The 27715-nt window shown below is 59.5% G+C and overlaps 1 protein-coding gene across 1 annotated transcript in view; it reads left to right on the forward strand.

Annotated features, from left to right (window-relative positions):
- Window positions 1-279: 279 nt before the first annotated feature.
- Window positions 280-27715, forward strand: part of LOC111155676 (uromodulin like 1) — a 56728-nt gene continuing 29292 nt past the window's right edge. The window contains exons 1-9 of the mRNA XM_022515966.1: window positions 280-355; window positions 3886-4128; window positions 9917-10078; window positions 10138-10153; window positions 10996-11104; window positions 13173-13359; window positions 15208-15348; window positions 24056-24310; window positions 26539-26651. Of these exons, the coding sequence (XP_022371674.1) occupies window positions 280-355; window positions 3886-4128; window positions 9917-10078; window positions 10138-10153; window positions 10996-11104; window positions 13173-13359; window positions 15208-15348; window positions 24056-24310; window positions 26539-26651 (1302 nt within the window). The remainder of the gene's footprint in view (window positions 356-3885; window positions 4129-9916; window positions 10079-10137; window positions 10154-10995; window positions 11105-13172; window positions 13360-15207; window positions 15349-24055; window positions 24311-26538; window positions 26652-27715) is intronic.

Below are 27715 nucleotides of genomic sequence, written 5' to 3' on the forward strand. Positions count from 1 at the left end.
AACGGGTGTTCTGCGTAACAGCGAGATGGGACCTGGCGATGCTGTCTGCTGGTCGGGTGCCATCTGTCTGGAGAGAGAATGGGCTGTGCCCCGCGGGTTTCCCGAGGGACACGGCCGCGGTGGCGGCAGGTGTCGGCCAGCAGGCATAAGGGACTGTTACCTCGGAGCACACGTCCTGAAGCTATCGCCTCCGGGCGCACCGGGAACAGAAGGGCCCTTTCTCCAGACCCCTCCGCGGGGCTGCTCACGGGAGACCCAGAGCCCTACCTTGGTCCGACCATGCTCAGGACCCTGCGGCTGGCCCTGCTGGCTCTGGTCAGCGCAGCAGGCCCAACCCAGGCCAGTGGCTTCACAGGTGAGGGCTCGGAGCTCGGCGTGGGTGATGCTGGAGGAGGGGGGGGTCCCGTGAGCAGGTCTTGTGGGGACGGTGGCCCTGCAGAGATGCGTCTGCTTTGAGAGGTGACATCCGTCCCATCTGGCCGAATTTTCCGGTAACCACAGAAGAGATGGCGTGTGTGCCTCTGAGTCAGCTGGTGGGGTGGGGGCCCGAGGCAGGGTTCAAGCACGGATTCTGAGTCAGAGGGTCTGGGGTGGGACCTGGAACTCTGCATTTCTGCCGCCGGCACGGGGCCGTGTCGAGGACTGAGTTCCTAGAGAGTCGCAGTCAAAGTCTCCCAAGTCTCGAGTCTCGGAGCGTTGTGTCCCCAGCTGCGAGTAAGGGGAGGGAGACCCAGAGCGGGCAGGGACTCGCCCCAGGCCGCACAGCCGGCAGCGGGCCGAATTTCCACCAGGGTGACCCTTGCCATGGGCTCTGGCTCAACCCTGCTTCCCCTGCCAGGCAGGCTCGGGATCACGAAGTGACCCCAAGGGAGGGTCCCACCCCCAGTGTCCTCTTTGGTGCATGAAGGTGAAAAGTGGCCACCGGGGCAGTGAGGGACCCCGCGAGGTCGCCTGCCCAACCTCTGCCAGACCGCGGTCCTGCTGAGAGCACGGCCGGTTTCTGAAGCCCCAGACTGCAGAGACCTGAGACCTTTGCCATCATGTCCCTTTGAAATCTGTCTTACTCGGCCGGGAATTCGCACAAATCCACTCGGCTTCCACTGTCGGCTTCAGTGAGGCCCCGGTTTCGCGTTTTTCCCGCTGCCAGCAGAATTCTGGTTGTGATTTCTTCCCTTTGCTTTTTCCTGCATGATGGGTTCCATGTAAACCGTACAGCCTCGAGGAGCTGGAGCTGTCAGGAGGTCCCCCTCGAGTCCCTCGCTGTGCCCGTGGGGACCTGGGGAGCCGGGGCTCAGGGCAGTGTCGGTGTCACCCGGCTTCCTGCCCTTCGTGCCGGGGACTGCCTTTCCAGGCACAGTCTCATTTACTGAATTCCAGGACACAGTCAGCGTTTGACGGATGACAAGATGGGGTCGCTGGGAGGGCGTGAATCACAGAGCAGGTAACTGGGAAGCTGGTGTGAATGGGGATCTTCTGACCCCAGGTCGCCCTCCCTCCTTAGGGTTATTTCCCACCTCTGAGACCAGAGCCCAGGACCCCTGACTCCCATGCTTTGGGCTCCCTGGAAGGTCCCGTAGAAAGGGAGAATCTCCTCTGGGCTCCTCCAAGAAGCCAGGCTCGGAGAGAAACTGGTGGCCTCCCGAGGAATGCAAAAAAACAAAACGCACGGGTCCCAAACGCAGTTTCAGAGGAGGTACACGTGTGCCTGTGTGTGCACACGCGTGTGTGTGCGTACGTGCACTTTTGTGAGCAGGAGGTCTCTGCTGACGCTCACTGAGGCCTTGTCGTAATCAGATGGGGACAGCGGCTCCCCAGGGCTGGGAACGTAACCTGCATTTGTGGTTAGCAGCTCTTCTTAGGTGAAGAAGAGAAACACAGTCCAGAGCCTCCTTCCTAAATTCTTGGAGCAGGAAGACTCGGGCTTTGTCTGGCCCACCTGCACACAGTGAGGGGCCATGCTCACGGAGCCCACTTCTCCAGTCCCTTCCCCACGTGATATCCAAGCTCTGGGCCGTTACCTGCTCCCCCACCCCCCGTATGAGGGCCTCCCCATGTTTCGCCGCAGTGCCACTTTGGTGAGGAGGGGAAGCCGCCCGTCTCCTCTCCCAGAGGATCCATCTCCGGCACCGCAGTGCTGAGCGGGGAGGCGGCCACGCTGCTCCCCTGGCTCCGGGGTGGGCTTGCTCTGCACGCCGGGATCCAGCCCCGTGTTCTGCACAGAGTAAGGCTGCAACCGCCCCCTTGTCAGCCAGGGCTGGGGGCTGGCTCAGCCCCGCTTCTCCCCAGGGTCACCAGCCCCCAGTCTTGCTCTCTGCACGCTCGGGGGAGGCTGTGAGGCCGAGGAAGGGGGTCTTCGGGGCGCTGTGCTGGAGTTGGCAATGCAGATGATTTCTGCGGCTGTCTGATAGCTCCTTCCAGAAGCCCAGCTTCTCCCCGGGGTACACACATCTCCCTGGAGTAACACAGGTGCTTCCCCTGGGATGGCATCGTTTCGTAAAGCCGAGAGCTCAGAGGTTACGTATCTGATGGAACAAAGGACAGTCACGCCATCCCTTCATCCAACACCAAGAGCCCACGAGTGTGCGGAATCCCGGGCTGGCCGGGAAGCCTGACTTCCCTGGGGGTTCCCTGGGGGTTCCCTGGGGCTGCCCTGACTCAGCACCACCGACTGGGGCCTTAGGACAGAGATCTGTCTCCTCCCAGCTCCAGAGCCCAGAAGTCTGAGATCGAGGCAGGGCTGGTTTCTCCTGAGGCTGGGATGGAGAATCTGCTCCGTCCTCTCCCCCAGCTTCTGGGGGTTTGCTGGCAATCTGGGTGCTCCTCGGTTGGGGGCAGTATCTCTCCAATCTCTGCCTTGTGCCCTCCTTGCCTGCCTGTCTGTCTCTGTGTCCAAATTTCCCCTTTTGTAAGGACGCCAGGCATAACGGATGGGGGCTCTACCCTAACGCACTATAACCTCATCTCAACTAATATCTGCAAACGCCTCCTTCCAGGACTTCAGCCCATGAGTTTTGGAAGGTTGGGTAGAGACACGATTCCATCCATGACAATCCTTGCTACATGAGGTGACAGAGGCTCCGTGGGCAGACGGGATGCCCCAGGCCCCAGGCTAGTGAAAGGAGGGTGTGCCCCGGAGTCTTGAGAACCCAGGGATCAGACTGACAAAGGGCCGGGGGCCATGGGCATTTGTGCACAGCAGTGGGGCTCCAGGTGAGAGACACAGAGACCCAGTGGGCAGGTGGATGCTGTCCTTGGTGGGGCGCCGTGCTCTCATCTCTGACGACGGCTGCTCTCGTCAGGCTGAGCTTTATCGTCTCGGAACTTCTCGTGTGTGTTTCAGGAGTTGCTTGTTCCACAAAAGGCTGCCGTTCCCGTCTGAGCCCGGCACAGGGCAGCCCTTCCTGTTGCGGACTGAGGGGGTGGTCGTATGTTCATTTCACGAGGACACGCCCGAGGCTCGCGGAGATTCAGAGCTGCAGCCGGCGGGATCGGGGCACACAGAGCAGGAAACAGGGATGCGAGCCCCAGAGGCTTGGTCCCTTCCCGCCACGTCTCTGGTGCACTGTCAGCGCCCAGGCGGTGGGAAGCATGGATGACCCCGAGGTTGGGGGCGAGCTCCGGGCTCTGCACGGGGACTTCCGAGCATGCAGGTCCCCGTTTACCCATGGCTCCTCCAAGTTCACGCGATTGGCCGACCTGTCAGCCGGCCAGTGGGCAGACTCTGGTGGGGCGCAGCTGGGGAGGGGAGGGTCCGGTCTCCCTTGCTCTTGCAGAGCTAGAGGGCTGGCCCAGAACCCTTGCTCTTGCAGAGCTAACCCCTTCTCTGATTTCATTCCGGCGTTTTCTTCTTGGCTGAATCCTCCGTCCCTCCTCCCACCCTCCTAGAAAAAGGCCTTTCCCTGCTGAGTCTCCAGCTGTGCAATTCCAGCGTGACCCGAAACGTCCAGAAGGTGGAGGCCGTCCAGACGTTGCACGTGACCTATGCCCCCTGCGGTGGCTGGATCGCGTGGAGGCGATGCCCCAAGATGGTCTACAGAACCTGGTACCTGACCGTGGAGGTCCCCGAGGCCAGGAACGTGACCCACTGCTGTGCGGGTTACGAGCAGCTGGGCCTCTACTGCGTCCTGCGTGAGTCTGGGGTGGCCAGTGGGCGGGGGGGCCTGGGACCCCTGGTGAGACTCAGGATGGGCACTGTTGGCACCCTTGAGCCCTTCTGGAACAATGATTCTCCAGCTAGAGGGAGCATCAGGGTCGTCTGGAGGGTTTGTCTCTGTGCAGATCAGTGGCCCTGCCCCTAATCCCAGGACCAGCGGCTCGGGGTGGAGTCCAAGTTCCCAGCGGGTCCTGAGGCTCTGGGGGGCCCCCCTTGGGAGCCCCCGTTTTGGAGCAGTGGCTCTCGGGCCTGACTGCACACCGGAGGCCCCTGGGCAGCTTTAAAAACGCAAACGTGTGGATGCCGTCCTCAGAGAAGGGGATGGAATTGGTCTGGGACAAAGGCGAGGCACTGGGGTTTGTTTTAAAGGTCTCAAGCGATGTGAACTTTAGCCGTTTGAGAACCAGCATTGCAAACTCCTCTGTATTATTGGTGAAGATCTTTTCTTTTTAAAAGCTGAACGCTTCCTTCAACGGAAATCCTCATCCAGGCACCCATGGGTGAAAGGGAAGGTCCCCTGGGCCCCTCCCACCAACTGTCCGGGGCCCCTGAGTCCTCTTCTTCCACGGGGCTCTTTGGAAGATGCTTGGGGCAGGCGCCTGGGAGACCAGTGTGGCTGTGCCCAGCCAGGGGGCTGGACTTTTTGCAACATTCAGGGCTCAGCCTCTCACCGTGGAGAGAACTTTCCAGAAGACCTCTTCCAGGGGAAAGGGTGCCTGTGTGTAGACGTGGCTGGTGGTGGTGGTTAAATTTGAGTCAATATGAGATCAAAAATGAGTTTCTGAGCCGCCAAGAAGGTCTCCCTGCCCCCACCCCTGTCGCAGAGGGGAAGTGGGAAGGGTGTGGCCCCAGTTAAGTTTCCAGGGGCCACCCCTAGAAATGAGGGCTGCTGCCTCCAGAGAGCACGAAGCCGCCGTCCGGTGGTCCAGGAGGGGCATCCCATGTGACCCGTGCCCAGGCGGCCCGAGGCCAGGACACTGCACACCAGGGCTGGCGGTCCCCTCCCCACCCAGCGGCTGCAGAATGTAGTGGTTCGGGCCCTGCAGAGGGCTGTGTGGGCTTGGCACACTGAGTCATGCCCAGCATGGCTTTCTCAGGCCCCCGAAGCAGCCTCACGGAGGACAGAGATGGCTGGCAGGTCCCACTGACCCTGCTCAGGGGGTTACACACAGGGATGAGCGGTGAAATGACATCACTATCACCCAAGCCACCACTGCCAATAAAAACCTCAGGGCCCACAGCCTGCGGCCAGTTCCGTGTCCCCACTGGTTCCTTGAGGGCGCCCTTTCGGGGGGCGGGGGTTGTCCCCTGGGTCCTGCCAGGGATTGGATCTAAGGTGTCCCTTCCTCTGCAGACACTGGCCTCCCTTTCCTTGTCTCCAAGGGCCATGTGCACCAAGGAAGGGCTGCCTGGGGGCACCTCTCTTCCTGAGGGTGGCAGGGGTTCCCATGGTGGGGAGGACTCAGGCCACGGCACCTAGGTGTGGAGGGTCCGGACCCAGGGGTAGAAGGTGGGGGCTGCCCGGTCCTGTCCATTTGTCCCTGTGACGGCCACTCTCTTCCCGCCTGCTCCCTGCTGCTGTGAGGTCCCCTGTCCAGAGGAGCCCCCTGGAGCTCCCCCCCAGCCCCACCCATGCTGAGCGGTGCCTTTAGGTCAGGCTGCTGCCCTGCTGTGCGAAACCAGGGAATTCTCAGGGGATGGGGAGGGTGCGTGTCCCCTCCCTGCTACCTGCTGCTCCTCTCTCTCGCTTCCACAAGCCAGCCCCCAGGAAATGCCTCTCGGGGGACGTCAGCTCCGCATGTGGAGTGCTGGCACCTTTAACGAGGAACTCACCGGGTGTGGAGAGGCCAGAACATTCTAGTTAGGGTCCCATGGGCAGGGCTCTCTGGGGGAGCTGCTGGGAACGGTGTGGCTGTGGCAAGGACCCCCTGGAGGACGACTGCCCCCCCCCGGTGGCTAAGTGGGGTGGGGACCTTAGAGGGGCCTTAATGGGGCCTTAGAGGGTCATTCTAGCAGCCAGCTGTGCGGAGAGGAGGCAGCCAGGAGCCGGGAGGGAGGGAGGGAGGGATCTTTATTGATGACGGGCCAGCCAGGCGGGTTCCTAGTCCCCGATGGCCGGTAGCCGCCCACCAGCACCCTATGCAGATGGGGTCACAGATCAGGGGGCAGTGGGCAAGGACCTTGACCAACGTGACACAGACTCGGGCTGGGTCTCCCCAACCCCCTGTCAGATTCAGTTTGTGGCATTCGAGGAGGGCGGCCGTGGTGGGGGTGGAGGAGGGGCCGAGGTGGGAGGGGCGGGGCACGGAGCTCGAGCCTCTTCCTCCAGGAAGGCCGCTGCTTGGTGCCAGGGCCTGTGTGACACCGCAGCTGCCCCAGGCCCTCACACGGGGCAGCACCACCCTCTTCACGCCCATGCTCCTTAGATCAAAGCCCGTTTGCAGGTGCCCTGCGGGGGAAGTGAGAAGTGAGACGTGTCTTTAAGGGCCCCGCCAGCCGCTGCAGAATGAGACAGGGGCCAGCCACAGCCTGGGAATTTGGGGAGGACCGGAGGGCACAGGGCACTCTTCCCTCCCAGTAAGGGGTGAGCGGCATCTCCGCAACGGTTTTCTGGTCTTCTCGGCTCGGAGTCTCATCCCAGGCAGCGCAGACCCGCAGCCTGGCTGGCTTCTGTCCCCTCCCACTCAGCCACCGACCTTCTAAAAGCGGAAGGCAGTTACGAGCACCCGTGTGATGTGCTCTGCAGTCTAGAGAGACAACTTTTTCCATTTTTTTTTTTTTTTTAATTCCACACTGGGGAAACAATGACAAGTCATACGTTTACTTTACTTCAATGTCTCATCAGTACGATTACAAAAGTGAGTACATGAGCCGGGCAGGAAATCTGGAAACAGAAAAGAACGAAGAGAAATCAGCCGTAGGCCTGCGGCCCACGCACAACCCGTTGACATTCTCCTGAGCCCCGGGCAGAGGCAGGCGTTTCTAGAAATGCCTGCCTCTGCCCGGACCGGGATTCCCGGCGCCATACTCATCTGGAACATAGTTCCTGGCACACGCCGAGTGCCGCGTGATTTAGCAGCCACATGGCACTACGTCATCGGCACGGATACGGAAGCGTTGGTGAGAGCAGCCGCTCCCACTGGACATCTAGCCGCTTCCAACTTTCCATTAGAATAAGTATTGCCATGATGAGGACTGTGTGGGACACACACTGGGGGGCACGCTGGGATGAGTCACTCGCGATGAATTCCTAGGACTCACCCACGGGGGTGACAGCCCTGGTTTCCGCGGGCTCCTCATCTGGGCGAGCCCAGGACCCCATGGGGCCGGGAAGGTCCCCAAGCTGGTGACCAGGACCCCTCTGGGGCGGGAACGATGATTCCAGAGCCAGTTGGATTCCCAGCCCTGGGGACAGCCGTCAGCTCCTGCCATCTGGACAGAAACCTCCGGGCCATCGCGCTGACCTAGGACTGACCTTGGGTTGCTAGGCTGCTTCACTGTTTGTGCTGAGTTCGTGGAAGGAGAAGCAGATTTTTGACTTTCCACCAAGTTGGAACTGTCAGTTCTCTTGGGCTCTCAGTAAGCCGTGGGGCTCCAAGCACGCAGGGCGCGCCAGCAGCCTCCACATGACGATGAACTTGAACCGGAAATCACTGCAGTTGTGATCGGGTGACCGTTTTTGGAAGCCAGTTTTTCTCCGTGGCCTGTATTTTCGTTGCATTGAAGTAAACCTCTGAGTTTAGAGCAGTTGCAGATTTACAGAGAGGTGACAGAGGGGGCAGATGGTCCCTGAACGAAACCCCGCTGCCCCAGCTGGTGGCACCTTTCGTTACCATGACGCATTTTGCCCCAATGATGGAACCAACATCGCACATCACCGTTAACTCAACCTCACACTTTATTTAGATTTTACTTTAAAAAAAAAAATTAAAAAAAATTTATTTATTTATTTGACAGAGAGAGACAGTGAGAGACAGAACACAAGCAGGGAGAGGGAGAGGCTTCCCGCCAAGTAGGGAGCCTAATGCGGGGCTCGATCCAGGACTCCAGGATCATGACCCAAGCCAAAGGCAGACACTTAACAACTGAGCCACCCAGGCACCCCTGGACTTTACTTTTCTCCCCCAAGTGTCATTTTTCTGTCCCGGGAGGCCACCTTACGTCTCATCTCACGTCTCCTTAGCCTGCTGGTTTTTACGATGGGGGGAACGCCATGACCTTGAGGTCCTTGAGCGGTGGCCCTACAGGGAAGCTGGTGTTTCCCCGCCACGGGCTGCCCCCCATGCCCATGCTCTATGCCCCAGAGCCAGCCCCCACGTGGCAACGTCTCCAGGACTTCAGACGCCGGACTAGGCACCTGGCTGACTGGGAAGCGGCGAGGGGGCCACGGACAGCATGGAGAGGAGACGGCGTTGAGTCTGAAGGTCAAGCCCTCACTTAGCGGGGTGGGCCACGCGGCAGGAGCCGGCCTGGCCCCGTGAGAAGAGTGAGGGCAGAGTCTCTGCCTCTGGGCGGTTTTGGCTTCCTTCTCCTTTCCTCTGCTGGAAGGCAGTGAAGTCAGCTGCCCCGGGTGACGTGTGCCCACACTAGCAGGGGCCCCACCTTCTCTCTGTCTGCGGAGACCTTGGGGGACCCAGAGGGCGGTCTCTGGGACCACAGCCCCTGAGGCTTCCCTTCCACATGGGACCCCACACATCCCCCTGGGGCTAACCTTTCCCACCCCTGCGGGATGTTTGCAGAGCGTGGTCCCCTGCCCACCTCTTCGGCTTTCCCTGGAGTCTGGAGGACTTGGAACGGCTCTTCCGAAGGTCGAAGGTCGGGCAGGGTGTGGGGCTTTAGAGGAATCTGGGCGGAGCCGTGTGCACTACCTGACTCCCAAGGTATCAGGAGCCCTCATCCTCTGGGTGGGTGACAGGAAGGCTGCGGACCACATGGGCCCTTCCTGGGATGCCTGTGCCCCTCTCTGCTGCCCCCAGCCTCCTCCAGCTCTTGGCTGCCGGGCTCCTTTTGCCCCTGCTGCCCTGCGCCCAGCTGCCCCTCTGGGTGTGCAGCCCTGCAGACCGCCGCGGGTCCTGCCACAGGAGTGTCCCAGCAGAGCATCCCACCCCCGGAGGGTGGCACCCCGGCTTCCCTAGGGTCAGTTTCTTCTCCTTGATCTTGAACTTTCCACCAACCTGAGTGCCAGCCCTGTGCCTCCCGGCCAGTCTCCTTCAGCCCATAGATTCTCTGGTATTTTCCCTGCATCTCAGTCCCCGAAAGCCCTTTTCTTCAAAAGCCCATCATGTCTCCGCCAGCCCAGGCCTTGTTTCTATAGGTGTGTGTGCGCACTGGCCTCGTCCACTGGAATCTCAGTGTCCTGGAGGTGGGGACTTTACCTCGGGACCGCTGCTGGGTGCTGGGCACCTGGTGCGTACCCGGAACAGAGTAGGTGCTCAGTAAACACGGATTGAGTGAGCTAGCTATTGGGATACGGGGCCACAAAGTGGTCTCTAAGAGGGGAGCCCCCGCACCCGGCCTAGAGAAGGGGATACCCAGCGCCCCAGCTCACACGGTCCTCCATCTGGGCAAGACGGTTAGACTACGTGAAAGTCAGAGCACACGGCCCCGGGTGGTTGCTCTGTGGGACGTGCCAAGACGATGCCCAGGATGCGGCCCGGGAGCGGGTTGTGCCGTGCGTCTCCAGGAGCCGGAGCTGCAGTCCAGGGTCGGGAAAACCAAGGCTTGTACCCAGCACTACTGATTGCTAATCACTCCCCCCTCCAGCCCTGAATCGGTCCAGAGAGTTTGCCTCGAGACCTGGGGTCTGCCCGGTGGTGGGGCCGGAAGCCCCCGCCTCACCGTGCGTGCTGGACACAGACTGCCCGGGACTTCGAAAGTGCTGCCCTTCATCCCGAGGCCGCCACTGCGTGGCCCCTGCTCCCCCAGGTAGGGTTGAAGCCCTGGTGTGGGGGAAGGGCAGGGCGGGGGCTTTCCAGAAGCAGCAGCTCCGTCTTACAGAGAGCCTGCAGCCATGTGCTCGGGCGCCTCTCGCTCCCAGGAGATGTCTTTGTCCAACGGACACCTTGGGCGGGGGGACTGCTCACGGGGCCTCCAGGGAAGGAGGATATTCTTGGAAGAGCCGTGACTCCGATCTCCCCAGGGTGCCAGAGAAGCCCAGGGGTCGGGCTGGTGCCCGTCGGAACCTGAGCTGTGTCAGAGAGGGGAGACGTAAAGTTGGTGGCTGGGGCTTCCGCAGAGCCCCGGTTTGGCCCGTCAGCAGCCTGGCCCTCGCTAAGCACCCGTCTGGTCTGGAAAGTTCTGCTCCTGACCATGGGCTGCTCCCAGGAGAATGGGTTGGTCCAGGTTCAGAACGAGGGAAATATATATAAATATTGCAAATATATTATATGTGACACGTTATAAGGCTATGGTATCAGCGTAGCGTATATTAGTATAGTATGAAGCCACAGTATACACAATACAAAATATTACATTATGCATAATATATAATGTATAATTATATTATGTAAGATATTTACATACAATATAGTACATATCATATTATGCATGTGTATAATATAAATGTATAATATGTTATGGATAATAATAACATATTATATGCTATATACGTAATATATATTATATGTAATATATACAGTAGTATCTGATGTGCATTACATACAGTAATGTATCATACAGCGTATGTAGGGTTACATATATTATAAGAGGAGGGAGAGGTGGCAGGTTGGGGAAGTGTCCCACGCTGTCCCCAGTGGCAGCCTCAGTTGGGCGAGCCTCAGTTGGCCCCTGCCTGCCCCAGATCCGTAGCTCACCAGAGTGTGTCCTCATGCAGATCTGGACAGCCCGGTGACCTTCTGGTACCAGGTGACTGTCCTGGTGAAAATGGACTTCAGGGAGCTCGAGGAGGTGGACCCCAGGCTCCTGGACCACGTGCGGCTTCTGCACTCCATGGTAGGTGGGGAGGACAGGCACTGGGCGGGAACCGAGGGTCGGGATAGGGGGGTTCCACAAGTGACCCCAACACGGCTGACTCTGAACCAGACGTGAATTCTGAATCTATAAAAACCAGCCCGAGAGAGGCAGGGTTTATGTGCAGTAGAACCAACGGCAGCAAGCCCCTCGCCGTGTTCCGAGGCGGTGGTGTCCTGAGCTAGCCCGTCGCCACGGAGTGCGGAACCCGTCATCTCTCTGCTTCAATGGAAGGGTGCCGCAGCGCAGACGGCCCAGGCCCCAGCGCTGCGCCCTCACTAACCTCCCTCGAGCCCCCACTGTGTGGAGGTCGGCGGGCCTCACGGACCGTGCCAGGTGGGGGCCTCTCGCTGCCGGGGTTTCTATGCTTCGGCACGAGCCGCATTTGGGGTTGGGGGCTCTCCCCTGTGGGGGCTGCCTATCATCACAGGGTTTCCACGCGCAGGAAGCCAGAAACACGGCCACTGTGACAACCAGAACTGTCTCTAGATGGGGCCGCATGTCCCCGGAGAAGCCACACCAGGCCCGGGGAAGCGCCCCGCGGTGGACACGGCCCTGCAGGACCTTCCATGGGAACCTCCCCGCGCTGCCCAGAGCCCCCCTGGCCTGAGAGCCCCACAGCAGGCGGGACCTAGTTCCTCTTCTCCGCCGGGCGGCTTTCCCGGGGACAGTCTGGCATAAGGGCCCGCTTCGTGGGCGCGTGACCCGTGCAGTCACCCGGCGAATAGAAAGGCCTCACCCTCGGCTATGTGGCCCACAGGCGGGCGCAGCCCCAGCACAGATGGCACTCGCGCTCCCCATGTCTGGGCCGTCTGGGACAGCAGCTAGACTGTGGTTCCTACACGTCACCTTGCCCTGGCGGCCTCCTTAACTGTCCCAACGGGGAGGGGTTTGTCTTTTTTGGCTTGTTGAGAGGCTGGGGCTGCCCGGCTGGCCAGTGAGAACGTGGTTCTAAGACTGCCTGCCAAATCCCGACGCAGCCTGTCGCTGTGTGACCTGGGACAAGTTGTTTCACTTCCCTGGGCCTCGGACACCTCCATGAAATCAGAGTGATCATCCTCCTGCCTGTGACAGGGTCTCTGGGGTTCACAGCGTACACATAAGGAGCTTACAGCAGTGCCTACCATGTAGGCTCTGAGTTGTGGTTGTGTATTTTAAATTGTATCATCTGGGTTCCCCCCTTTCCCCTTCATGAGCGTGGGTGTTGCTCCTGCAGGGGTCCTGCCTCCCATGGGCTCCCACTTTGGCTGGTGCTGGGCACCCCGACTCCGGGATTCCCACAAGGCTGGAGCCAGGGGCGCGCTGTTCTGCCTCCTGCGGGAGCAGCTGTGTCTCCGCGTCCCCCTCCCCCCCAGGAGAAGAGGGTGTCGGGTCTCCCCGGGGGAGACGGGCTCTAGTGCCCCTGAACCTGCTTCTGATTCCACACATCCCTCGGGGTGAGGGTGGGCCGGGGTCCTGGTGGGGGTAGCCGGGGGTTTTCCTGGGGCGGCCGTACAGAGTGCTGCGGGCCGGGGGCTCACACCGCCTGCCTTCCTCCCAAACGTTGTGGAGACCATCTGGAAGCGAGGTGTGGCCAGGGCGGGCTCCTTCCGAGGGCTGTGAGGGAAGGTCTGTCCTGGGCCCTGTTCCTGGGCGTGTGGGGTCTCTGTCTGTGGCTGGGGTTCTTCTTTGTGGCAGGAAACAAGTCGTCCTGGACAGAGGCCCACCCCAATGACCTCCCGATAACTAACAACACCTGCGATGACCGTATTTCCAAACAAGGTCCCGTTCTGAGGTTCTGGGGGTCGGGACTTCAACACCGTTTTTTGAAGGGACCGGAATTCAACCCATGACAGTGTGTTTGCAGAAGTGTTCATGGTCTGGGTTGTAGGACTTTTACTGGGATGATGACCAACAGAGGCACAAGGCAGAGGGTCTTTCCCGAGGGGCAGAATGGCACGCGCTTGTGTGTGCATGTGTGCGCACCTGTGCGTGCCTCTCCGGGCCTCAGTCTCCCTGCCTGTCGGATGGGCGCCCATTCACGAGTGACGCTCTGACTCTGGCCTCCCAGGTCACCAGCGCCTTGCAGCCGCTGCGTCCCGCTGTCCACCACCTGCAGTCAGCCCGCGGGGACACCTCCCTCACGGTGTCACAGCTGCTCCTGGGCTTGCCGCGGCCGGTGCCTGTGGCCCGGGTCTCCGCGATGCTGGATGAGGTCGTGAAGCGCGTCTATGAAGTGATTGACATCCAGGCGCAAGGTGCCGCTTCCCCTCCGTCCTCTCCGCGGTGGTGGGGGCGGGGCGGGGGGCGGGGGGCGTGGGCCCTGCAGGACGAGCAGGCAGGCAAGGGGAGGTCTGACCTGTACTCAGCTCATTCGGGCCCAAACCAAGTTGAAACTCTGAGCTCCAAGGTGAAGGTTTGAGAGGTTTTTTTTCTTCTTTTTTTAAGATTTATTTATTTATTAGAGAGAGAGTACAAGAGCGGTTGGGGGCAGAGGGAGAGGGGGGTCTTTAAGCCGACTCTCCTCTGAGCGGGGAACCCGACACGGGTCTCAATCCCACAACACTGAGATCATGACCTGAGCCAAAACCAAGAGTCAGACGCTTCACCAACTGAGCCACCCAGGCGCCCCGAGAAGGGTTTTGCACCCACATCGGCCTTCCCTTGGCTCTCTCCCTCCGGGATCCCTCCACACCGTCCTGCCCCGGATTTCCCCTTCCACTGCAGCGCCGGCGAGCAGGTCCCGGAACAACTAAGTCACGGCTATCGCTTCCACTCTTGGGGTGTTTTCCTGCCCTCTTGCCGTCCCCCACCTTCACCAAAGACACCCTTGGTCTTGGGAGGCCTGTTCAGTAGAACCGCACAACATTGAACTTGGTAAACCACGCAGAGCTGGTCTCCTTTCTGGAAGGAGTTACCTGGTCCTCCTCTTTGTCAGGGGTCAGCAAACTTTTTCTGGAAAGGGCCACACAGGACGGGGTTTTGGCTGTGGGCCCCATGGCCTCGGTCTCCACGGCTCGGCTCTGCCCTTGCACGGAGCGGCTGTGGACAGCGTGTGAGCGGAGGGCTGGGCCCCGTGGAACGTTCTTGCCCACGGCGGGAGCCAGACGCCCCTGCCGCTCCCTGGGCTGAGGGGGGACAGCTTCTCTTGCTGGTGGGGCTTCTGTGACACTGAAGGTCACATGTAAGGGGAGGTGCGGGGTCTGGAGCCCAGGGAAAACCCCAGTGATTGCATTTTACTCCTTTCAAAATCCTGTATGTTCTTAGAGACCCGACTGAGCTCGCCCATACGGGAAGGCACCGGCAGCGAGCAAGTTGGGCTCGTGACCCGAGGCGGCCAGAGAGTTTCCAGCAGGGGCACCTGGGCCATCTCGTAGCAGTGTCGGGAGTCTACTAGGGGATAGTTGTGGGAGGTCCAAGGGAGTGGGGCTTGGCTCTAGGTTGGACCCTCTCAGAGATCGAGCACAGAGCTGAGACTGGGTGTCTCAGCACATCTTGTCGGGAAGGAGGGGACCGGCAGCTCAAAGATAAGCCACAATCGGTAAAGCAGAAAGCGAGTGGGGTGGTGGTTTGCAGGTGCCTCGTTGTCTGTGTGTCCCGTCTGGCTGGGATAGAATTGTGACGTGGCCTCGCTCTGCCCGCTTTATCCGGGTCATGGAGCAGCCTTGTCCGGGCCTGTGTTCTGCCGGAGCATCCAGCTGTCAGAGGAGGTGACAGGCTTGTTCTGGACACCAGGGTCGGCTCCATTCTCCTCCTGGTCTGGAGAACTACCTGGCCACAAGGTTTATTCCTGGGCGGCAGTTTCAGACCCCATCCCTTCAGGACTCTTCAGATTCGCTGGTGGCAGCAGCTCCACCTGACCCCAGCCCATGGGGCTGCCTGTGGCCTGAGACGTGGGCCACCCGCGTGGATGAAGGTGCCTGGCGGGCCCCAGAGCTCTTTAAGACAGGGCCCCAGAAGTTACTCTGAGACCGCTGCCCATGCCACTTCTTCAGCCCGTGTGATGCCCGTCTGGAGGTTAATGCGAATGAAGAGGTGGTTAGGGCTGTGACAAGTGGTGTGACAAGGGCTATGACGAGTGTCTCACCTACTCCTCTTGTCAACAGATGTCGACGAATGCTTCATCGATGAACTCAGTGCCTGCTCCGGGAAGGACCAGTGTTTGAGCATGCAGGGCTCATCCCAGTGCACCTGTCACCCCGAGCCGCTGGCCTCGGGTCCCCAGAAGCTGGACCGCACGTGTGGAGGTGAGCGACCGGGTCCTCCCGGCTCGGGGAGGCATGGCCGAGGGAATCTGCTCAGGCTAACTGGGCCGCAGCACACAGGGACCCTCCTGTCTTGCAGAGAGGGAATGACCGGCTCGTGTTCCGAGGAGAGTCGCTTAGTTCTTTCCAGCATTCTGGATCCCGTAGTGGGCTAGTCCTGCGTTCGTCCTCGGAGCCGGTGATGTTTGTTTATGCGCCGGCCACCATGCTGGATGCTGTGATAGAAACACGTGCAAAGGGGCACCCGGGTGGCTCAGTCGTTAAGCATCTGCCTTCGGCTCAGGTCATGATCCCGGGGTCCTGGGATCGAGTCCCATGTCCGGCCGTCTGTCTGCTCAGCGGGCAGCCTGCTTCTCCCTCTCCTGATGCCTGCCTCTCACCCTGCTTGTGCTCCCTCTCTCTCTCTCTCAAATAAATACATAAAATCTTAAAAAAAAAAAAAAAGAAAAAAGAAACACATGCAAGTAGGTGACAACCTTTGCTCCCAGGAAACTCAGAAGAGAGCACAGCAGACACTTGCCAGGCGTGGCGGGCTAGGAAGACCCTCCCTTGCTTACTGCTTAGATCGGGACCCTTCCGAGAGTGGAGGGGACGTGACTGATACTTACACTGAGACCACAGGTGTGACCTTGACTGTCCTGTGGCCGCAGGGTCAGCCCCGGCGACACTGACAAGCACGGGTCTAGCTCTGGTCCAGGCGGGTCAGGGGACGGGACAGGTGTATGCGTGCTGGGTGTGCGTGATCGGCTTCTGCCATCAAGGGCGTCTAGTAAGAAGCGGCTGTGTGTTGAAGGCGCCGTGGCGTCGGTCCGCCCTGGAGTCTGGGGGCGGAAGGAGGTGTGGAGGGGTGGAATCGAGGCATCGGTGGGAGAGAAGCCCTCGGGACTTCCTGATTAGTTCGAAGCAGGAGAGGAAGCGGGATAAGGCAGCATGCCCACATCCTGGTTGAGCCACGGATACGTGGTGATTTCTGCGGGAACCGGGCATGGCTCGGGTGATTAGCATTGTCTTTGATTATAGTCATTATACGAGACGGCAGTGGAAGCCAGGGTCCACGCCAGGGGCTGGCCGAGCTGGACATTCGGTGCTGGCACTCCGAAGGGGAACGGGGCCTTGGCCCGGAGTCTGTGGGGAATGAGGTGCTGACACATGGCCAGAGCAAGGCAGGAAGCATGGCAGGAAGGAGACTCCAATAGTCCAGAAGGAACCATCCCTCATGGACGGGTACCCAAAGAGGGTCAGAGAAACGAGCAGACTTGGAGGAGGTGTGGCTCTCAGGAGGGCCTTTGAAAAGGCCGGAGATGTCCAAGCACATGTGTGTGCTGGGGAGGAGAGACCCTGGCTAATTTGGGCAGCTCTGGGACCGGGGTCCAGCCTTCCCTCCTCCAGGAGGCTGCCCTTGGAATGTCTCCTCCCCTCCCTGCAGGCCGTCCCCAGCTGGGATGACAGTCACCTGAGCTGCTCTGGTGGGCGGCTCAGGGCAGGCATGGTGCCCGTAGGCTGCAGGGCTGTCTGTGGGACGGTGAGGGGGAGACCAGCCACTGGAACTGCCAGCGCGCGAGGAGGGAGTGGGAAAGGTCATGTTCCTCTTCATTCATTCATTCATTCATTCATCCACTGATCCACTCATCCATCCATCTACTCATTCATTCATCCATCCATTCTAGATCCTTCCTTCCTTCCTCCCTCCCATCCATCCATCGATCCATCCACTCGTCCATCCAACCATCCATTCTCCCGCCACTGCATATACAACACACTTTAGTGAGTGTCTGCGCTGAGCCAGGTGCTGTCCTGATGGTGTTTCTTCAGTGTCCAAGAGCCCTCGCTCCCTTGGCTCCCATTTCAGTGAGGAAGACCACACAGATGTGGACAAATACCAAATGTGGGGCAGTGGTTGGCTTCCAAGGCAAAGGGGAGTGATGGGAGGGGTGGCACCCGGGGCTGTGGTCTTAGGTGTGGTGGCCAAGGCAGGCCCCTGGACAGGGTGACCTTTGGGCAGAGACCAGAGTGAAGTCGGGTGTGAGCGTGCGAGGCAGGATTGTGCTAACACGCTCCAAAGCCACCGGCATGCGGACCCAGGGCCTGCGGCTGCCCCTCTCACTGCAGAAGGCACTTTCTGGATTCACTAAGGGTCTTGGGCTGGGGGTTGGTGGTGGATTATGTGGGGGAGCCGTGGCACCGCAAGGTCCTTGTAAGAGGGAGGCCAGAGGCCCAGAAGCAGGGAGAGGAGACGGTCAAGGGAAGCAGAGGGGGCACAGGGGCTGCGCACGGCTTTGAAGGTGAAGGGACCACTGGCCGCGGAGACGGAGAAAGGCAGGTCTGGCTTCTCCCCTGGAATCTCCAGAAGGAGCACAGCATGGCCCACACCTGCCTCTTCGACTTCCAAGCTCCAGAGCACTAAGAGTGAATTTCTCTTGTTTTAAGCACTACGTTTGTGCTAATTTGTTACGGCAGCTTCGGGAAACGCAGGCACTGAGTGAGGTCAGGCCCCAGCAGGCTGCGTGCCTGATGGAGTCCAGGAACCAGCAGGTGGTGGGGACTGAGAGTGCAGAGGAGGGGACGGGGACAGGAGCAGGGCCAGGCAGGACCCCACCCTGCCCAGAGGTGATAAGGCCATGGAGATTCATAAGTCTTTATTCTGGAAACTTGTGGACAAAGAGAAGCCCAGAGAGGAGTGTCATGAACATTCCCTGACCCTTGAGACCCTCCTTGCCCCTCCGTCCCCATCTGCTGCCTGCCCCCAGCCTCATTATTGCGAACCTCCTTCAACGTATCACTCCATCTGTCATACTCCACGATGTATCTGTAGGAGATGAGAGAGAGAGAGATTAAAAAAAAAAAAAAACAAAACCCAAATACCAGATCATATCTTCCCTTAAAAACCCCAAACCACAGTTCCTTAATCTCATCAAACATCCAGTCTGTTGAAATCTCTCCCTGTCCCATCACCATCATAACTTTTGGATGGTTTGTTGGAATTGCAACGTGGGGGTTTCCCTCCACCTCTCTGTTTCTTCTCATAATTGCTGGAGGACGCGGCACCCCCTCCCCCGGCTGAGTTTCCCATGAGCTGGGATCTGCTGACTGGCCCCCAGGGCCCCATCCTCTGGATTTTCTAAGCCACAGTTGGCTCTTTCTTTGGTGGCGCCCGGATCCCTGCATGTCGATGAAGCCAGTGGACTCCTTCCTAAAATGTTCCCAAGTGCTTCAAATACACGGATGCCAGCGCCGAGACGAGCTGTTGAGATCTCAAACCCCCAGATGGCGACTCAGCTGTCCCAAAGCGTACTGTCCCCTCCCATCCATTCGGCCGATGGTCCGTTGCTGGACCCGCTGCTCTGTCTCACCACCAGAAGCCTTCAGGGAAGGCGGCAGGCGTGAGCCCTCCGGTCCCAGAGATTCCTGACAGAGCCAGGAGCACTTGCCTGCTCTGGCCCCGACGTCGTGGAAGACCCTTCCCTGCCACCTTCCTGTCCCCGTGCCCCCCCCTTCACTGCCCAGGTTTCCCGAAGCACCTGCTTAGGAGTCCTTGACTCAGGGGGAGCCCAAACGGTCTTGTAGGCTAGGCGCGTCTTCACACGTTGATTGAATCATGGGGTTCAGCCATGGGAGTGAGGAGCACAGGGGATGCTGGGAGAGACCACACTGTCCCGTGGTATGAGACTCTGGGGTTCCTGCGGGCACCCAGCTTGCAATCGAAGGAAAGTCTACGTTCTAGGTAGACGCGAGCGAGAGTTAAGATTCTTTCTCTCCTCTACATTGGACCCCCAACGTCTGCTTATGATCCCCATCTGGGTTAAGAACCCCTAACTCGGCGATGGGCATTAAGGGGGGCCCGTGATGTGATGGGCACGGGGTGTTACATGCAGATGAGTCGCTGACTTCTGCCTCTGAAACTAATGATGCCCTAGATGTTGGCTAATTGGATTTTAATAAACTAAAAAAACAAAAAAACAAAAAACCAAGAACCCCTAATGCAGAAGTACCATCAGATTCAGACTCAGATTTGACCCTTGCTTGGCAGGACTCCCTCATACGCCGTAGGTGCCGTCCTGCTCTTCCTGTTTCTGCGGGCTTTGTGGCAGTGCAGAGCAGGCGGGACTTTTTTGGGACTGTCCTCTGAGGAAGATGGGACTGTGGAGGGTGCCCAGCAGCGGACTAGATGACCCGACGCACCTGTGTTCGGGTGCTGGGTGGAGAACAGACCAGGGGGGTCATGGCAGACCCCGGATCCCATCTCTCTTTCCTTAGTGACGCAACTGGGAGTTTTACATGGCGATGTGCCCCGCAGCAAAGACTACATTTCTCTACCTCCTTAGTGACTCGCCGTAGCCGAAGAGAGAGAGCAGAAGTCTCCCCAGGAGCCGGGAAGGCTCTGCAAGGGTACTGGCTCTGTGGAGACCAGGGTGGTCATGGCCCCATGAGGGCCAAGGCCCTGTTTGCCATCCAAGCCACATGGTGACCTTGAGGTTAGACCCTAGTGATGGAGGAATGAAGATGGAGGAGGAGCCCGGGCCCGAGGGGCCACGGATGTTCTCCACGTGAGGGGTACACCTGTGGGTTGGAGCCCAGTCCTGTGGGCTTTCCTCTCATGTGCAGCAGCTGATCCCACTCTAATGAGGTTGGGGCAGGACACAAAGCAGGGAGCCTGCAGGTTGAGTACCTGGGAGCAGCAGCTGGCGATGGGACAGCGGATGTGGCGGGGACGGGCCTCCCAGGACAACGGGGCACGAACTACAGGCCAGGCTTGCAGGAGAGAAGGCTGCAGGTCAGGGCTGTACCGTGTGACGGCCGGGACCTTCTCTCTGATGACACAGGCTAGGGGCAGAGACACCCCTCTCCATGTGGCTGTGGAAACTTGGTTGTTCTGGAACCTGGTTTATTACTTTAACAACCGGCACCAACAGTGGAAGGTAGGGGCCCGCCTTGGTGGCCCAGCACCCTGTGTTTGTTTCCCTTGCCCCCTGCCCAGTTCTTTACGCTCTTGAAATCCTGCCGGCGACACAATCTTGTGTCCTGTTTTCTTCACTCACCATCACGCCATATAAAGTTTTCTGGGAAGCCAACTCGTCTTCATCCTTAGGATCTTCGATGGTTGAGCAACACAGTGGTCCCCCTTATATGCAGTTTTGCTTTCCACGGGGTCATTTGCCCACGGTCCACTGTGGCCATATGGTTCAAAGGTCAGCAGTATGGTCTGAAGGTCAACAGTATGGTCTGAAGGTCAGCAGTAGCCTAAGCCCAGGTCACAACATCCGTGTATCTCACCCCCGTTCACCTCGTCCCATGGGCATTTTGTCATATCCTGTCATCACAAGAAGGGCGCACGCAGGGCAGTGAGATAGTTTGAGAGCAAGAGCGAGCGAGCGAGCGCATCCACCCAACTTTCATTACAGCATGCTGCTAGAATTCCGCTTTCAAGTCTCGTTACTCTCGCTAATCTCCTCCTGGGCCTGGTTTGTAAGCTGAATCCTAGCATAGCAATGTAGATAGGCCAGCACATGGTGTAGAAGAGGGTACGTTTCTATCCGTGGCTCAGGCACCCGCTGCCTTGAGATGCCTCCCCCGCGGACAAGGGGGACCACGGCGATCGTCTTCTATAGCAGTGATATGAGGTTCTTTGCTGTTTTCCTTCAGGGGGTGCATTTAGCCTGTTTCCAACATTCTGCCCGGAGAACTGCAACTTTCATTAACGTAGTTACGGAGCACATTGTAATCGTGGAGTCTGAATGAGTCACTTAATTCACACCCCCTTTTAAAGGGACAGAACAGCGAGGACCCTCCCTTTGTTCATAACAGACGAGAGCTACTTAGCACTTAACTATCCCCGGGCTTTTTAATAAGAGATTTATGGTCTCACCTCATTTAGCCTGTAGAACGCCCCGCCCCTGGAGGCACCTGCCAGTGCCGGGCTCATCTTCCGAGGAGAAAGGCCAGGTGAGAAAAGGTAATTGTTGGTATGAAGTCTCTGAGCCAGTTCTAACGGACGAGCCGGTCCCGAGGCCGCCTTTCCTAGCACGCTCTGGCGGGGGGGCCCTGCTCTGATCCTGGGTTGTCTGTGGGCCACGATGGTGCTTCTCGCAGGGACAGCTGTGACAGGGTACATGTGGCCAGTGGCCATGCCCATCACTCCCCCATCCGTGTGTAGGACCAGGATCTGACCAGCTCTCCAGGGCAATGGGGTTTACTCTTCGCCATTGCAGAGCCTGACTGGCATGATGATTGAAGGTTCCTGTCCCTGACTCCTCCCTCTCTGCTGTGGGGAAGGGGCAGAGGCCACGAGCTGACGCTGGGAGGCGGGCTGGTCCCCAGCACCACGTGAAGAGTGGGGGCGCCTGGGGTCAGTCCTTCTCCTCCTGGAATGTTCCATCTCACAGCAGATGAAGCTTCACAGAGGGAGAAGGCCTGTCTCCTGGTCACTGCCAGTGAGTCTCAGTAAACAGTAGGCGCTCAACCAACATCTGTTGTCAGTGACGGAAAGGCAGGAGGGACGGTGGCTACTCCAAGAGTTCTTGGGTGTTAAAGAGATGCACCTGCCAGCCCCACTCCTGGCAACAGAACCCTCCTCCGCATCAGCACTACCCTCCCTGCGCAAACGTGCCCACAAGCTTTACACAGACCCCGCAGGCCGTCCTTCCTGTCCTGTGCCGCGGCCTCCGGGGGCACGTGCTGAACAGTCCGCGAGCCGGGAAGGCGGGAGTACGGTAACCGAAGGTGCTCCGGCTCGCGGTCTGAGATGACATCAGACTCTGATTACAGTTAGGAGCGTTGCCAGCCACACTGTGCCGTGTCACTCGACGTCCCGGGTTGCAAGTTTCCTTCGGGATAAAGGACCGCTCGGGGGCAAAACATCATGGGGAGAAGCTGCACCCCCGACCTCTGCTCTAACAGGCAGGAAAGACGAACGCAGTTTCCAGCTCCGACTGTCAGAGTGAATCCCAGCGGCTATGGGCAGCACCGTATGGTTTCCACTTAGAGACCCGTGTGACTGAGCAGTGTGCTGGCAGGAGCTGGAGGTACGAACCCGCGGAAAACGCGGCACAAGTTTCAGCTGCTTTTCTTGGGAAATTAGTCATCCAATTAACGGCACGCAGGGCAGTTGGATCCTTGCACAAAACAAAACCCGTCAGAAATCCCTCATGGCTCCCGCCTGCTATTCCGGGAACACGGTCTGTTTTTAGGATCAGGTGGAACTGTGTTCAGGGTCACCCGCACTCCCTCCGACACGGTCTCCTTCCCAGCGGGAACCTCATAGCTACTCGGCTCCATGAAGCAATGTCTCCTGAACCCGGGGCTTGGCGAGGGCAGGGCTGCCGGTGGGAGAGGCAGCCAGGGCTGGCGAGAAGCAGCGGTTCTCCCGTGCCAGTGCTCCTCACCGGCCGTCAGGGCTCTGACCGTGGGATGCTCAGAATCTTGGCTCGAATCCTCAGCATTTCTACCTTTACAAGCTTCAGGGTCAAGCTGATGGGCCGGAAGGAAGAGAGGAGAAGAGGCCGCCCTGGGAGACCACGGGAAAGGCGGGATCTCCAGGGGCTTCAGAGATGGGTCAAGGTTGCCCAGAAGCAACGAGGGCCCAGACCCGTGATGCACCCCGGCAAACGTCAGGTCCTGGGTCTGGCCGACGGCCACCGGCCGGGGGAGGCCTCAGGTTCTCTCGGATCACGCAGGGCCGAGAATTGAGCCTTATTTTCTGGGGCCACATTTTCAGAGGAAGTCAGAAAACTAGCGGGCCATGAGAAGGTGTCCTGCGACCGAAGGACGAAAATCCATGTCTGAGGGAAGACGGAGGGAAGGAGGCGAAGGACGATTTCCTCCGGGTCACAGAGGTGGGATCGGCCTGCCAGTGTTGAGAGGTGGCTGGTGGGCCGCGTCATCAAATCTTCTGGCATGTGGCCTGGTCCTGCCAGTCGAGACCTTGACGGCTCTAGGAGGAATAGCTCAGTTCCTGGAAGGCGGTGACAGAGCAGCACAGGCCGGGTGCTGGAAACCGCAGCACCCGGCCCTGTCCCGGCTCTGGGGACAGAAGTCCAGAGCCGGTGTCCCCAGGGCCCAAGGGGAGTGGCGGCAGGTGTCCCTCCAAAGGCTGGCAGAATCCACGCCGTGCAGGTGCATGCTCGAGAGAGGGCTCTCCGTCCCTGCGGCTACGCCGGGCAGAGGGACCGCGGGACCCTACAGCCATCCGATTTTGAATGTTCTGAGGACCCTTCTCACTGTTTCCAGGGTCTCTGTGCCGCCTTCCCACCAACGGCGCGGGAGGCTCCCCTCTGTCCACGTCTGGCCAGTGTCTTATCGCTTGTGGCTTTGATTTTAGCTGTTCGGATGGATGCGAGGTGGGGTCTCACTGTGGTTTTGATCTGCACTTCCCTGATGACCAGGGACGGTGAGCACTTTTTCGTGTGTCTGTCGGCCATCCGGATGTCTTCTTTGGAGAAAGGTCTGCTGGGATCCTTGGCCCGTATTTTAATTGGATTGTGTAGGGTTTTTTGTTTTCTCGCTATTGGATTGTAGGAGTTCTTCCTGCGTCTTGGATATTGGCCCTTCTCAGATGTGTGATTGGTGAATGTCGTCTCCCATCCCAGAGCCTCACCTTGTGGACAGTCTCCCTTGCTGTGCCGAAGTGTTTGGTCTTCGTTTCCCCTTTCCCTGCGAGTTTCGCACTGGTTCGCTGATCTTCCGTGTCCCACAGGCTGCCCTCCCATCCGGGACTACGCCATCCTCAATGTCACCAGCAGCAGCTTTCGGGTGTCTTGGAGTTTAAATTCTACCCGGCGCCGCCCTTTCCACACGCGGGTTTACAAGGGGGAGGAGCTCGTCTGGAGCGCCAGGACCGCGGGGAGGACCCTGCAGGTGGCGGGGCTGGAGGCCGGAGAGCTGTACACGGTGAAGACCAGCTACCAGGCATGCAGGGCCAATGTCACCGCCACGCTGGCCGTCAGAACAGGTAAGTGCCGTCGTACGTGCTCCACTCGGTACCTGTGCGTCTTGGTCCCGTCTTCGTCCTGTTGGCCGAGAGATTCACATCCTCCTTCACCTGTTTCCCAGGGCAGGACAGGGCAGGGCGTCACCTTCCTGGCGGGGCTGTGGGGGCTCCACGTCCTCGGGGCAGGGCTGTGGCGGCTGTCTCTGCTCTCCGCGGCTCCCCTTGTGCCCTTACATCTCGTCCTGTCCCGGGGGCTCACTCTCACACCTGATGGGACCGTGGCGAGCCCATCTTCTGGTTAGAAGGACTTAGAAAGCAATCAGAGAGCACAGAGAAAAAAGTGTAATAAAGCAAAAGTGGCAGCGATCTTCATGGCCTGAAAGAGCTTTCGTGACACTGAGTTCCCAGGACTGAGTCCCCAAACCAGAGTGAGTTTCACGTGAAATCCTCTCGGACCTGCTTCCTCTCCCACGTGACACACCCGACAAGCTAATGCTGTCCCCACTAGAGGGTCCGCAAGACAGCCTGCTCTCACCCAAACGATCACGTTACAGGTGGGAACCGGGGATCCCGTTCCGGAGAGGGCGGCTTGTGTGGCCGAGGGGCTCTGCGTCTGGCTCAGGTCCAGCACTGGGGGCGGTGTCCTAGGCTGGCCGCTGGCTGGGAATGGTGGGGCTCCCAGACCTGCTGGTCCGGGGACGGTGCGCAGAAATCGCTGCCTGAGAGACCCTGTGGGTGTGTCTCTCATAGAGACGAGTGCCAATGACCGCAGCAGTGAACGAGAGAGGGATGGAATGAGCAGGCCTTTGAGGACAGGAGCGTGTACCCTTTGTGAGCCGATCTGGGGGCTGACTCTTGCTAAATTGTCACAGCTCATAGCATGGGTACCCAGAGGACGTCCCACCAGCCCCAGGCAAGAAACATGCAAACCGTGGTATATGAGGGTGCTGATTTTGGGGCAGGGAGCACCCCATCTGCTCATTCCCTCTTCCATGTGGTGCAGGGAGTAAGTGGAGGGAGCACTCTGCTCCCTAGGTCATCCCAGGAATGAGGGTGCACCCCGGTGCTCCCCGTCCCTGGCTCACCACTGTCCCTTGTCCCCTGCTCCCTCCCCAGCTCCTCTCAGGACAATGTACAGAGCAACTTCATGTCCATCAGGATATGCCGTGGGAATTGACCCACCTGTGCCCTCAGGAAAGTTCCAGAAGACTCCCGAGATGCCAGCCCCTTCTCTCCCCAGCCTTGGTTTTCTTCTCCTTCTCCATATTGTCAAAATGCCGTCATGGGCACACTGCCCTTCTAAGGAGCTTGGTTCACTTTCAAGGCTCTCTAGCACATTAATTCGGCCATGCTAGGAGCCGGCCGCCTTGGGAGACGGTGGGCATGATGGCCGCAGTGCGTACAGAACCTCACGGAGAACCCAGGTTTCCCGGGCACAGGTGGACATGCCCTTCCGGGGTGCTGAGCGTTGTGGGCAGGGTCGAGGCTGACATCACAGGGACTCTGGCTGACCTGAGCTAGAAACACACGGTACACAAGCTGGTGACATTTCCGTGGCCCGTTGAGGCGTGTGACACCATGGGGATAAACTGCGCCTCCGGCCCGGGCTTGCTCGTCTGGGGGGAATGGCTACTGGTTGTTGGAGAAGCAGAGACGCGGCAGGACCTGCCGTGGATGTGGGTCTCACTCTGGTGATGAAAGAGACGCGTGTCCCCCGTCCCGTCGTAGTTTCCAGCTTTGCTTATGTCCAAGTGAAGGGTGGCTCCCTCGCAGGGTGACTGTCCCGATGGTTTGTGGGGACAGAATAGGTTCCCCAGGTGGGACTTCTGGTGCACACCCCTGGAAAGTTCTGGGTGAATGGGGGCCATTGGTCACCAAGGACCAGGGCCTAGGTGGGGTCCGGCGTGAGGGCCTGGCTGGCCGTGTGTGTGAATGGGGCGGGATGGTGGGGTGATGGCTGCGGGAGGGGCCTTCAGACCCCACCTGTGGTGGCTGAGTGTGGTCCCCGCTGGTGGGGGACAGCGGCTCCTGTCCCACCCGCCCCTACTCTGACTGAGAAGTGGTGAGTGTCGGGAGGCTCCTTCCTTCCGTGTCCCCCACCACCACTCCCCGAGTAGGACTCCTGCCTCCATCTGTCATGGAGGACATGACAAACGTCCCCGCAGAAGAAGAGCCTTTCTGGGGGACAGAGACCGCATGGCGTGGGACGGAGCACCACCAACTGCTCGTGTGTGCTCCTGATGTTGCAGATGCCCGCATCTTCCGGGTCACCGTCAGGATCCTAAACCGCACCGCGACGGACGAGCTGCGCAGCCATAGCGGCCCCGAGTACCGGGACTTCTCCCGACAGCTGCTCAGCGAGGTAACGCCGGAACGCAGACGCGGTGCCCCGTGGGGGCGTCCAAGCGAGACACCCGCCCGCTCCAGCTCTGGGGCCCCTTCTCTGTGCCTGCGCCACCGCAGTCCAGACCCCGCACTAATTCCCGGGCGCTCCCGGCCACGGGCACTGGATCTGGGTTTGGGGCAGCCGCCCTTGGAACCATGCTTTGGTTCAAATGGGCCCTTGCTGGTGTGCCTTCCCTCCGGGGGCCCTGGGTGTCGATCTGTCTCCTGGTGCTGGACCCACTTCTCTGGGGAGGCCTTCACCAGGGACCACGGCCTCCGTCCCTCCCTGTGCCTCCCTGGGGACAGCGGCACGCAGCCTGGGAGCACCAGGCCAGTGGCCAACGCTGTCTACCCTTGGGTGACAGGCCAATTAGGGAGAGAGGGACTTGCTACGCCGCTGAGAACTCTAGGAATGGTCTGAGAGTTTATCCTTCTGCAAACTGACAAGTTAGTCGGCTCCTGTCGGGGTTCTGGGGGCAGAGACCGAGGACTTTATCCCCCCAGCAGGGCGGGCAGCGGGAGCATCACGCTGGTGACAGCTCCCACTGCCTCGCAAGTCCCACCGGGCTGACGTGGAGGGGTGCGGGGATGGGGCGCATGCTGTGGGTCTGCATCACAGCCGAGGAACCCCGAGCTCAGGGAAACTGAATCTCGTAAAAGGCTGAAGGAAAATCTGCCTAAATGTTGCCCCAGGACGAGACACTATCTTTGCGGTGGCCGTCGTGATGCGATCTGCCCTTTGCTCTGCTCTCTCTGGAGGCCGTTAACCCCATGAACGTCTTGGACGGAGACTTTGGACGTTAGCACCTGTGCTGGCAAGACGTGTAGCTCTGGGGCAGACGGAAAGCGGGTGTCTCTCCGCCTTCACCTGCCTGGTGATCCTCGCGCGTGCGCAGGCATGGTGTGGGGCAGGGCAAGGCCGTCCTCCGGTGCTGGGCACCTGCTTGCTCACGTGTCTCCCTGGGGACCCAGCCAGGAAGCAGGGGCAGCTCCAAGAAGCCACTCACTGTCCGTCTGGCTCACACACGTTACCTGTGCACC

This window comes from Enhydra lutris, unplaced genomic scaffold, assembly GCF_002288905.1.
Source record: "Enhydra lutris kenyoni isolate GAN:26980312 unplaced genomic scaffold, ASM228890v2 scaffoldscaffold43, whole genome shotgun sequence".
NCBI classification, from domain to species: domain Eukaryota; kingdom Metazoa; phylum Chordata; class Mammalia; order Carnivora; family Mustelidae; genus Enhydra; species Enhydra lutris.